The sequence below is a fragment of the Lepisma saccharinum genome, chromosome 1 (assembly GCF_977018435.1).
Source record: "Lepisma saccharinum chromosome 1, izLepSacc3.1, whole genome shotgun sequence".
Taxonomy (NCBI): Eukaryota; Metazoa; Arthropoda; class Insecta; order Zygentoma; family Lepismatidae; genus Lepisma; species Lepisma saccharinum.
In genome coordinates, this window is record NC_139229.1 from 51,207,119 (window position 1) to 51,219,884 (window position 12,766).

At 38.1% G+C, this 12,766-nt stretch overlaps 1 protein-coding gene across 2 annotated transcripts in view; it reads right to left on the bottom strand.

Moving 5' to 3' along the window:
- Positions 1 to 10,013: 10,013 nt before the first annotated feature.
- The window catches only part of Dg (Dystroglycan), a 370,061-nt gene continuing 367,308 nt past the window's right edge, over positions 10,014 to 12,766 (bottom strand). For both annotated transcript variants that reach the window (XM_083131677.1, XM_083131685.1), the window contains one exon: positions 10,014 to 12,155. In XM_083131677.1, the coding sequence (XP_082987803.1) occupies positions 11,217 to 12,155 (939 nt within the window). In that variant the 3' untranslated portion in view covers positions 10,014 to 11,216. The remainder of the gene's footprint in view (positions 12,156 to 12,766) is intronic.

The following is a 12,766-nucleotide window of genomic DNA, read 5'->3' on the forward strand; positions in this document are numbered from 1 at the left end:
GAGGTGGAGGAAAGAAGGGAAAGCTGTGTGGGGACTTTTCATCCCAAGGTTTTTTTTCCTTGTGGTCGATCTATACCTCACTACTCTACCTGTCTACCGCAAAAAATTGAGTTACTTCGTGTACTGAATGCACATATTTTGATGTTTTTTGTTCATATGTGCTACATTTAAACAATATTTTTAACATTTCGTAGCATTTCAAAGTAGCCCATGTTATGTTGTTAGATAGAATATACAATTTTAATTGTCTTATTTTGAAAATATTGAAATAACCTGTGTGCAAATATTTGCATTACTTACCTCAGAAAAATATCATTCTTGTCTGACATTCTCAAATTATTGAACTCTACACATGATTGTTTCAAGTACTTTTCCATAGCCTAGTACTGGGAAATTGTGGAGCAGCGCTGCACACAATAGTAGAGAAGAGGACAACGGGAGTGGGTGGAACAAAGCAGTGTGTGCTGCTGCAAACAGGTGGTAGCTGAAGCTCACGTTTCCCCTCCATGCACTCATTGGTCGAACCCTCTCGAGTCCTACCTGTGCAAAGGACTTGTTTCATTTAGTCTATTTGGCAGTCAAAGCTCAAACTAGTGGATTAATGATAAAAGGATAGAAGGGATGACCCAACTGTAGAACGATTGTGGATTGTATTGGCCGCTGTAATTGAAGACATCCAAAAGATGGTCCATAGATCTCATTAATTCACTTAACTGGAATCAATAAAGTTTGAAGGAGAATGCTTAGAGCCTGAAACTCTTAAAGATTTTATAAGGAGAGCAAAGAAGAAAATTGGTGATGACTCTACCCAGATCAATAGCAATAACTAATGTGATAATATCAACCATCAGGCAATGGTCATTTCAATCACAAATTGAAATTTCACTGACATTACCATTACATTGGCTGTATGGATGGTCGAATAGCGTAGTGGTAACATCGTCGACTTATTATCAAGGGATTTAGGTTTTGATATCTGGTGGAGGCACATAGTGGTTCGGATCCTACTTGATACTGCAGGTTCAGTCCCAAGTAGCCTTTCTGTGTATAAAGTGTCCTTCAAACCAAACTCAAACAAACTAAGCACATTGATGTTCTGTCATGTTCAAGTTGTCAAAAAGAAACAAAAAAAAGCAGGACTTCAAAATCAAGGACTATAGAGATTTTCAGGGTAGTGCTTAAAGTGAAAAATGTTATCTGGGGGATGTTTGGATGAGCCATGCAGTTAGCATGGGGGGGGGGGGGGGGGGTGCTCCCATGATTTAACATGGTAACTGCTGGTCTCCCCGATGGAGCAGTAATAATATCGTCGCCTTGTAATCAAGGAGATTAGCCCCGAAAGGTGGTTGTAAGATTGGTGCAAGGAAGATGAAGACCATCTTCCTTATTATTAGAGATGGGACATGTTAATCAGTGCTCTACGGTTTTGGCATACACATGCAGATCTGAGTATCGGTAATATTACCAAATTTTACCAATTAATTATATTGTAACTTTGGGCAACGCTCAGACAGACACTTACTTACTCTTTTTTAAATAAAATATATAAGTAATGTGACATGGTTTTACAAAGAAAATGTTTAAACATACATCAGAGGCGTGGCGTGCATGTAACCGGTGTTACCGCAGGTAACAGCAAAATGTAAAGAAATTAACAAGTTTTTTTTCTCAATAAAATAACAACATTGTTAAATAAGTTAACTGACAGCGTTGCAGTTGAGTGTATATTGCAGAGGACATTTTTTTCTGCAGCTGTCAAAAGCGAAGAGACAGGCCGTTCTGCTACCCTCAAGAGGCAACAAGAGGAAAGGGCGCCCGCCAATGCAAGGAAACAGCGGGGAAAGACTTGGAGGCAAGTGTGCTAGGGGGTTATTCATATGCCTGTTTAGGGGCCCTGTTGCCGCTGCGGCCTACCGGATCAGCAAGTGTTGTCACATTGGATTTCCAGAAAAGAGCTAAATCCCGCCTAAAACGGGGATACTAATTTATTACTCTGAAGCAACAAGAGCTAGACTGCAAAGCCAAAGCTGGATTTAAGTACAACCGAGACCGTTTAGTAATAGACGAAAAGATAAGTACTTGATACGATTCGTGATTTGGACAAACCTTGCTCCAAAAACTAAGTTGGCAACAGTAGTATGTACATCTGGACTTGCTCCCACCGCTGGAGGAGGGGAATTCTGTCGTCTGCTCAACGCAGAAACGTCAAACTGACCCGAATGTGTGGTTCATCTTCCCCTTTCCACCTCTTTGCAAAGAAACAGAGATGGTTGACAAGGCTCAACTACTATTCACTGGATTTTCGCGGTAACTCTCTCATGAGTGGTAGTTCTTTCTAGGAGTGATTGTGGCTAAATAATCATTGAGCGTATTGAAAAAAAAAATCCAGATCAAAGGCATGTTTTTTTTTTGGGGGGGAGAGCGGTAGGGTGGAGATGATAACGTGTGATGGCCGGTAACACTTTTGAAAAAGTCACGCCACGCCACTGACATACATATATATACAGGGTGTCGCAAAACTCTTTCAACAATGCTTGGGTGCTGGTAGATATCATAAAAACAAGTAACGTTTCCCTATAAAGTTTACCTCGAAAGCGCTTAGTTTCGGCGATATAAGTGCTTAAAATCTATCCTGTACGTATGCAACCCAACACAGCAAACACTTGCTCTGACATAACTACCAGGGGCGCGTGGCAAAGTTGCCACTAGCGTTTCTGGTTAAGAGAGACCACTTGAAAACAACAACTTGGGAATCTTGCCTGAGCAAAATCCAAAACATTAATGATACTTACGAGGTTGTAAGAACCATTGACAGTATTTATAAACTGACCAAGACAAATAATGGGCAGACTGAAATTAAAGATTACTCATTCTAAAATATCTCCATAATTGATTGATTGATTTGGTTTATTTTAATTCGCTTTTCTGCCACCTTTGGCTAATCGCGAAGATGAGGATGATATGATGAAATAACAAATGACACCAATGTCTAGGCCAGGATTTAAAACCGAGACACCTGGCACCGTAGCGAGCTGTGCTAACCACATCACGACGGAGGGTTTCGTGTATCATGCAATATCAACAATTGGAAGGGACACGTGAGATAGGGGAAATCCAGGAACGAACAATTGTAAGCATGATGTGCTTGCTGCCTCGTTTCGAACATTTGACATTCAAACAAAAACTACTGGCTGCTAGTGCATTACCCAATGACTACCATCGTGGTTGCAATCACATTCGCAGCAAAACATGCCTTTACTGCAGAAATGAACTTTTCTTGTCAATATATTCGTTCTTGATTTTTCAAACGCTACTATTGTTCCAAGAGTCAAAATAATTCGTTAAGAGCAGAGAACTAACAGACTTTATAAATTGTTATCCTACAGTGTTCTTTTTACGTTAAGCTCAATGCACCAATAGGTGTATTGGTGCAGTACCTTCTCCCTTTTCAGAAAAATCGGAACTACGAAGACGAATGATCCAGTGACATATTTCTCCTGGGCGGAGCTCTTATCAGGAACCTTCGATAGAGAGATCATGTGTCGATCACTAAACGTACTCGATCATGAAGGCGGCTCAATAGACTTTTGCTGTTTCAAAATTGTTTTTTGTCATTGTGCAATAAGAGTGGCCTTTACAGTTCAGTGCTTGATATAAGTATGCATTTCTTGGCTTTGGTTTTTAATAAGGACTAGTTTTAATGTGTGAATTTATTCATGTCTAAAATAAAAGCCGGCCCCGGTGGGTTAGAACATCGCACTACGATGCCAGGGGTCTTGGGTTCGAATCCTGGCTTGGGCATGGATGTTTGTGAGGGTCCATTCATCAATTTCATCATATCATCACTTATTCCCATCGCAAATTAACCAAAAGTGGCATAAAGAGCGAAGTAAAATAAAGCAAATCAATCAATCAATCATTAAATTAAAAGAGCCTTGCAATTATTTCCTTACGAGACGAACAAGATTAGCACGAACACTAGCACAGATAGGAATAATTTCCAAATAAACTGTAATAACATTACATTCTGCATGTTCGAAACGAGGCAGCAAGCACATCATGCTTACATTTGTTCGTTCGTGGATTTCCCCTATATCACGTGTCCCTTGCAATTGTTGATATTGCATGATACACGAAACCCTCTGTCGTGATGTGGTTAGCACAGCTCGCTACAGTGTCTCGGGTTTAAATCCTGGCCTAGACATTGGTGTCATTTGTTATTTCATCATATCATCCTCATCTTCGCGATTAGCCAAAGGTGGCAGAAAAGCGAATTAAAATAAACCAAATCAATCAATCAATTATGGAGATATTTTAGAATGAGTAATCTTTAATTTCAGTCTGCCCATTATTTGTCTTGGTCAGTTTATAAATACTGTCAATGGTTCCTACAATCTCGCATCATTAATGTTGTAGATTTTGCTCACGCAAGACTCCCAAGTTGTTGTTTTCAAGTGGTCTCTCTTAACCAGGAACGCTAGTGGCAACCCTGCCATGCGCCCCTGGTAGTTATGTCAGAGAAAGCGTTTGCTGTGTTGGGTTGCATATGTACAGGATAGATTTTAAGCACTTATAGCGCAGAAACTAAGCGCTTTCGAGGTAAACTTTATAGGGAAAAGTTACTTGTTTTTATAATATCTACCAGCACCCAAGTGTTGTTGAAAGAGTTTTCCGACACCCTGTGTGTGTGTGTGTGTGTAAAAAAAATATATATATATATATATATATATATATATATATATATATATATATATATATATATATATATATATATATATATATATATATATATATATATATATATATATATATATATATATATATATATATATATATATATATATATATATATATATATATATATATATATATATATATATATATATATCCGGTTCCATCTTCTGTTTCTTCTCACACCGATGATGCTATAAATTAGCGAAAATTTTGAATTTTTCTACTGTCCGGTGAGTGTTTCCTTTTACCTTATTTGATTTTTACTTAGCCCTTTTGGCCCTCCTTGCTTTTATCCATTATACAGGGTGTCATTTTAATGGCGCCCACGGACCACAGATTCGTATAGAGGACATCAAAACAAACAACTTTTCTCCGTAACATTTTTCTCGTTGGTGCGTCGATTCGACGCTATAGCCGTCCAAAAAATACCGTTTTGCCGCCTGGATGCTGGCAACCCAACACAACATTTGATCGTATCTGTGACGTCATTTCCCGCGGCGAAACAGCGCACGGTAGGGTTGCAAGGAACTCACAAATTATCTTAAAAATGACAAACTACCAACCACATTATTAGCTGTAAAACGAAGCGAGAAACGCCTTCAGTAGACCGAACATCATAGCCTACCAGCCAGAAGATCAGCAGTCATCTTAGTGGAAGGCAGAAGTGAACCAAGGATATGAGAAATTGTAAAGAACTGATTCAAAATGAAGTGTCAATATCGGATTTTGTCTCAGCGTACATGTCAAATATCAACAACAATAAATTTTATTGGACTTACAACTTACGTGTGGCTGTTTACGCCCATCTACATGTCAAATATTTGCAAATCTCGTTGCAAGATTGATATCTACAGGATTGTGTCCAGATGCCTTGTGGTACTTTTGTGCTGATAACGGAAGTGTCCGAGGTTCACGTTGTTACATTACTGCTAAAACACGTACAACCATAGTAACAATCTAATGATGAATCAGTAGCGAATATACTGCCCTGTTCACAGCTGCAAACTATTACATGTGTATCCGGTGCATAGATAAGCACAATCGTCGGAGAGCTTGTATTACTATTACTTATATCCCTGTATTTTCAACCATTCTTGCCGCTTGCCTCATAATGCCCTGAATATACATTATATTATGTGTTGCTTACTTTTGGAATTCTGAGTTCTTTCATTTCTATTTTGTCATCTGTTCAGTGTGTCACAGACAACTAGTATCAGAAGGACGAAGTGAATAGACTAAATTGTAGATGCCAACTTGGTAACTAGATTTGCAAATATTTGACATGTAAGCTGAGACAAAATTTGATATGACCACTTCCACTTGAATTATATTTTCTTTCTACCATTTTTCGGATCATTTGTTTACTTCCTGTTAGGTTACAGAACGTGTTTTCTCATTTTGTTCTACGGTACATAATGTGGCTGATTTAAGCTATGTCATTTTTCACAAAATGTGTATATTCCTGGCAACCCTGGAACGCATCGCTTCAAGACGGGAAATGACGTCACAAATGCAATCAAATGTTGTATGTGGTTGCCAGCATTCAGGCGGCAAAACAGGCTTTTTTTGAACGACTGTAGCGCCGAAACGATGCTCCGAGAAAAACGTTACTAAGAAAAGTGGTTTGTTTTGATGTCCTCTATACGTTTCCGTGGTCCGTGGGCACCATTAAAATGACACCCTGTATATATATATATAGACACACACACACGAGGACATGCCGAAAAGCAATGCCTGCAATTTTTTTGTTACGGTGTAAACAAATTTAGGATTTTGATCCATAATTAGTTGTTGTGCGAATTACTCACTGATTTCAATTCAAAAAGCATTCTAAAATACAAAAACTTTTTGTACTTACAATTCGTAAATATCTGGTTTTCCAATGAATGACATTTTGAGAACAACTGTTCCCTTCTCCAGGTTCGTAAGTTACATAGTCTATCCAAATTACACCATAGTCACGTCAATACTTTTCTCCCAAAATTCCAGGAACAAGGATACAGGTTTGGAGATTAATGTAGAAAAATTGGAATCCATACTAAAACCCTACAACTTCCAAGGCTTTCGTTGTTGTTAAAAACAGGGTATAAAACCATCTCAGGCTAAAAGAACCCTTCCTACTTAAAAAGATAAAATTCTAAAACGCGACCGCGTGCCGCTTTCTCCTCGCTTACTTCCCCTACATTTCCCCTACCTGCTTACGTCATATCGAGCTTGAAGTAGTGTTTTTTTTTAGCCTCGCGTAATATCTCTGGGGTGATGAGGAAACCTATCTTCTTATACTCCCGCTTCTCCCATTTCTTAAACATCCCTATCCTCATTTCATCGAAGTTTCCTTCATCCCTGTTTAATTTATTTTCCCTGCCTTTGCAAATATAGGAAGCCTCATATATGTTCCTCCAATTTAGTTTACTTTCTTCCCGAATTACCTCCCATTTTCTAATTTCATGTCCTTCCTCAATGATATGCTCCGAGAGCTCTGTAATAGGAACTCCCTCCCTTATAGCTTTGTCATGCTCTCCCCACCTTATGTCCATACTTCTCACCGTTTGGCCGATGTATTCTTTATTACATTCACATTTTATACCATAACCCCCTTCCTCCCCCCCCCCTCTTTTCCATCTTTCTTGTATCCTGTAAAGTGTTTTTCCAAAGTCCTCGGAGCTTTCATTCCACATTTTATTCCATCTCCTCTTACTAGTTTCTCTACTTTCTCAGAAATCCCTTGGAAATATGGGATTCCTATATACCTAAAATTCATTTTTCCCCCTTCTCTCTCTCCTCCTTTCATGTCACTCTTCTCACCATTGCCATCTAACTCTTTTTTGCATGTTTTTCTTGCCCTACTTAGGTTCCTTCTTAAATCTAACTCTTTATACTCATTTCTTCTCCCCACTCTCATTATCCATTCCACCTCTTTTTTCAATTCTCCCTCGTTGTTGCACAAAGAAGTTTAGGAACACATTATTCTTGGTTCTTTTGGCGTGGGCAGATTCATTATTGATGTACAATTCCCCCAATCAAGTTTTATGAAAAACCCCGGTTATTATTTTCTTTCCTTCTCTATATATCGAAAGATCCAAAAAGCCTATCTTATTTTGAGCTACCATGCATTGTTCATCAGACTTTCCCACTTCTCCATTGCACGTTCCAAACTTTTATCACCAGGGGCCACTGAACTGTAGTAAGGTAAATGGCAGCATGTAACCATACTATGTCGGTGTGCCTGAAGCAGCGTGCGGTGATAGAATTTCTAACCACAAAAAATGTACCCCCAAATGACATTCATTGGAGAATGAAGGCTTTTTATGGGGATGAATGAGTGGACATCAGTACTGTACGATGTTGGGCTGTTCGTGTTTGTAGTGAAAATCCCAGCAGAGGAACTCTCAATGTGTGACAAAGAACAGAGTGGAAGGCCACGTACTGCAACTGATGAAGGTCAACAGAATTGTGTCGAACTCATTAGAGAGAAACATCGCAAAACACAGGCAGAAATCATCTTCAAATGTGGCATATCACAGGAGTGTGTGCAGGCGATAATCACAGATCTGGGATACCGAAAACTTGGTGCATGGTGGGTGCTTCAGAAGATCACTCCTGACATGAAATAGAAGAGACTGGCCTACAGTTGCTTCAGCGTTATTGATCTGGCTCCGTGAGATTTTCATCCGTTTCCAAAGCTTAAGGAACACTTCAAAGGAGTTCACTTTGATTCTGATGATGCAGTGCAAACAGAAGTGAAGCTGTGGCTGCATCGTCAAGATCAATAATTCTACAGTGATGGCATTAAGAAACTCGTCTGTTGTTGGCAGACTTGTGTTGGTCCCCAGGGTGATTATGTGGAAAAGTAATTATGTAGATATGGAAAATAAAGTTCTAGAAAGTTACCTGCATTTCAAATTAATTAAACAGTTTTCCAATTTAAAAAAATAGAAGGCATTACTTTTCAGCATGCCCTCGTAGCACCTTTTCAAAGGTGGCAAAACACTTAATGCATACATTAATTATGGAGGTGAATGAACCATTGATGTTCTTCAAAGAACTTAGTTATTAGTATCAATACATTTTATATCAGTTCACTTTCTGATACCAATACAGTTACAATTCTTTTCTTCAAACTGCATTACAATGCACAAAATTAAATTTTGAACAGAAATTATATGAAATAATTCTTTTCACACTAGACAAACAGATAGTATTTAGATACCAATTAATCTGCAATGCAAATTAAACATACTGAATGGGTCACAGGTGGTGGATAGTGAAACCTCCCTCAGATATGAGGGGGAGCTGCGAATAAAGGGAAACCCAAATAAGCAGTACTGAACCGAGGCAGCAAGGCTATCAGGGGGTGGAGGGTCTCCAGTGGCATTGACATACTCAGGAAATACCACAGATACCCATCAACAGCCTTATCATCATGCGAACTGAGCATGAAACAAGTGTTGCTTGCTGCATGTGGCATGGAGCTTGTCTCTTTGCTGTGAAACTCTAGTGTCGCTTGTCCCTTAGGTGTGAATTCTCCCTTACAGAGAACAGATCCGCTGCCTTCAAAATGGGCACTCCTCTGCCTACCTGCTGTGGTCTGTATTTGCTTTCATATGAGCTGATCTGCTATGTTGAACAGGGATTTGTGTTCTCTTTTGTGTAGTTTGCTACAGCAATAGGTGCTAAACTGATAAATGTACTTATAATGCCACAACATAAGTACAATTTAGAACAAATAATTTTTACATATGATTATGATTCTTGGATGAAAACAAACTTGTGCAAAAGTGTGAGGAGGCGATTTTTAAGAAAACATTCTCACAAGACATGAAAAAATGTGTAGCAGTACAAATAAAACATTTCCATCTTCTGTGACAAAGGTACGTAATTAGTTTACTTGTAATACTGAAATATTTTAATTGAAATCAATCTATATGCAACTTGATTTCCCAAACAAGCAGTATGGTTCCAGGTATTATACGGGCCATGTCCAAGCCATGCAACACACAAATGAATGTATTATATTATATTATATTATATATATATATATATATATATATATATATATATATATATATTCATGCAAATCCATCTTTATCATAACTCAGTTTTTAGTTCTTCTTCATTAACACACCTTGAGCAAAGATTTTGTCATTTGATGGGCATCATAAGAATACAGTAATCTATCACAAACAGGATTTCCATTACCAGAAACGAAACTGAACTACAATTATCATTAGGAACAAAATTACAACCCTTTTTGCACAAATTAAAGGCACATGTCATCTCCAAAGCTGTTTTCCTATTTATTTTTCATTTTCTTAAGTTTTACAGTAATTAGTTCTACACTGTGACAGATGGTTCATTGCCCATCATTATTATCAAGACATAAAAATGAAATACAAAAAATGGATGTATTCTGCTGTCTTTGTTAACAAGTACATATAAAGTTACACATGATGCACTTGAGACTTTCCTGCGAATGTGTTCTTATCAAGTACCTACTTCTGGATACAATGCACAAAGAGGTTCATTCAAAACACAAGTGCTCATACAGGTACGGGGGCAATGTAACACCATTAAGTTGATAAGTCTTCAGTCTCGTTTCGCACAATCACTTCTATCTTCGGTTACAAGGAGGGAAAAATCACTGTCACTTTTCACAAGAAAACTTTGTTCTCAATCCTGGGTAGATGGGCAGAAAAATGTTCCATTTGCTACCACGCAGTAACAGCTTGCCTTTGTTTCCTATGGAGACACGTACTGACACACAAGTAAAAACATTTATTTTTCTATACGATATAAGAAACATTTAAGTGTTTGTTTTCCCCCCTTTCAAAGAGAGGGAGAGGGGAGTTAGGGGATCTGACACTCATCCTTCATATATACTACACACGCACAAAGAAGTACATTATTTTTTTTATATTAAAAAGCCCTTTGAAGTACACAGGTTGGTAACTTACCACTAACAACAAAATTAAATTATTCAGTACAAATAAATTGGCATATGATTACCACTTTAATAATAAAAATATTAATTACTACTGTTAAGAAGAAAGGTTGCAAAACTGAATATGTTACAAAAAATTAACATGCAACAGAGTCTATAAAAATAAGCAACCATTGAACTTACAACTGTCACTGTTATAAAATAAAAAATATATTCTAAACACAGCACATTTAATTGGCAATAATAAAGCTCGATTCTCTTTAAGTTGACAGCTGCCATACCAACTCTTTTTTACTTTAAATAAATGAAGTGAAGTTGTATAAATTTTGGCAGTGTTTAATAATTTAAATTAATTATTAAAACTCAATTTACTAGCACTATATGAACAAAATAATTGGTCAGATGTAGATATCTTCTGTACAGTCGCTATATCCATTACTGGGATGCAAGAATATTACAAATCATGTAGGAATCCCTTACTTTGGCGTCAGACAATGGTGGTACGTTCAAGGCACCAAGTGAAATGTCAATGTTAGCAGTCTTACGGGGGTACATATGGAGGTGGCTTCCGATATGCTGGAGTAGGCTTGGGACGATTTTGACGGTTGGAATCTCGATTAGTCGTGAATGGCGGAGGTGGCTGGTAAGGAGGGGATGATGCCGGATCCTCAATTTCTTCTGGTGGAACATTCCGAGGATCACGATGATCTACGGAAGGGGCCGTTGGAGATGGCGATCCTGAACTTCGGTGATATTCCGGAGGAGGAAGGGGTGGTTTCTCATCCTTAAGGATAACAGGGCTTTTTGCAGTGTCATTATTCTCCTCAAATTCATCTTGGAAAATTACTGGTATACCTTTATTTATGAAAGTCTTATTCTCATCCATGTGCATCTTACCTTTACGTCTTTTGCGATAGAGAATGCAAGCTATGATTCCAGCAAGCAACAGCATTACTGCTATAATAACAGCCGGGACTATGAAAGTGATGAAATTTTCACCAGCCGTACTTGCGGGTTCGGTTTCTTCACCTAATGGAGGTGATTCTGGCACATGAACAGGGGTTAATCCTCCCTGGCATAATGAAATTGGTATAATTTCAACATGCAGGACAGGAAAGTCTGGCATGAACACTTCGTGTACACGCTTGTTGATAGTTTCGTCATCGTTAATCAGTACTTTCCTCAACTGGACAATTTCCTCCTCGGCACATCTGTCCTGAGGGAGCGATCGATTGAACCAGGATACAATGACGGAACCTTGGCTGATATGATTCAATACAATATTGCTCGTGTTAAAATCACCAAAGAGTTCCTTGATCTTTTCAAAGAACTTCCTTTTATCAGATGCACTATGGTGAAATTGTTCATAGCTTCTGTTAATCTTCATGCTGAATTCTATATTATACTTCATCTCTGGTGCAGGATGAACAACAACCTCTAGACTATCTTGCTCCGAGAGACCTTCTTTGTCTTGACACACCTACAACAGAAAACATACAGTTATTATTCATAATTGGGAAGAGAGAGATGTGGTAGTATATAAATACGGAGAAACTAGTACTCACTTATCCGCGGAACTGTTTTTTCTGTTCCAATGAGGATGGTGGCAGTGGCCACTGAAATTGATAGAACGAAGAAAAAACAGTTTCGCAGATAAGTGAGTACTAGTTTCTCTGTATTTATACAGTTATTAATTCTACTGAATGCATAAACCACAGCCCCTCCCCCTTTTTTGCCCAAACAAATTCCAGGTGTTTCAGGCATTTTCAAAAAAAAAAATTCCAGCTCATTCTGTAGTGTTTTAGATTGATTTAATTTACCATGTAGTTTTTGAATGAAAGCAATGATTCCAGTTCTAAGAAACACCATATGTTTAAGTACAGTGGAACCACGGTTTTACATTTTCCCGCATTATGCATTCAATGTTCATGGTCCCAATAGAGCAAAATGCTATAAAATAATCCTAGATTTTACATTTTCTCGCATTTTAAGTTCTTTCAACTTGTTTCCCTGAAAATCTTAAATCGAGGTTCCACTGTATTTGTTTTCAATTAGAAATACATATTACATCAAATTAGGATTTACAGGTTT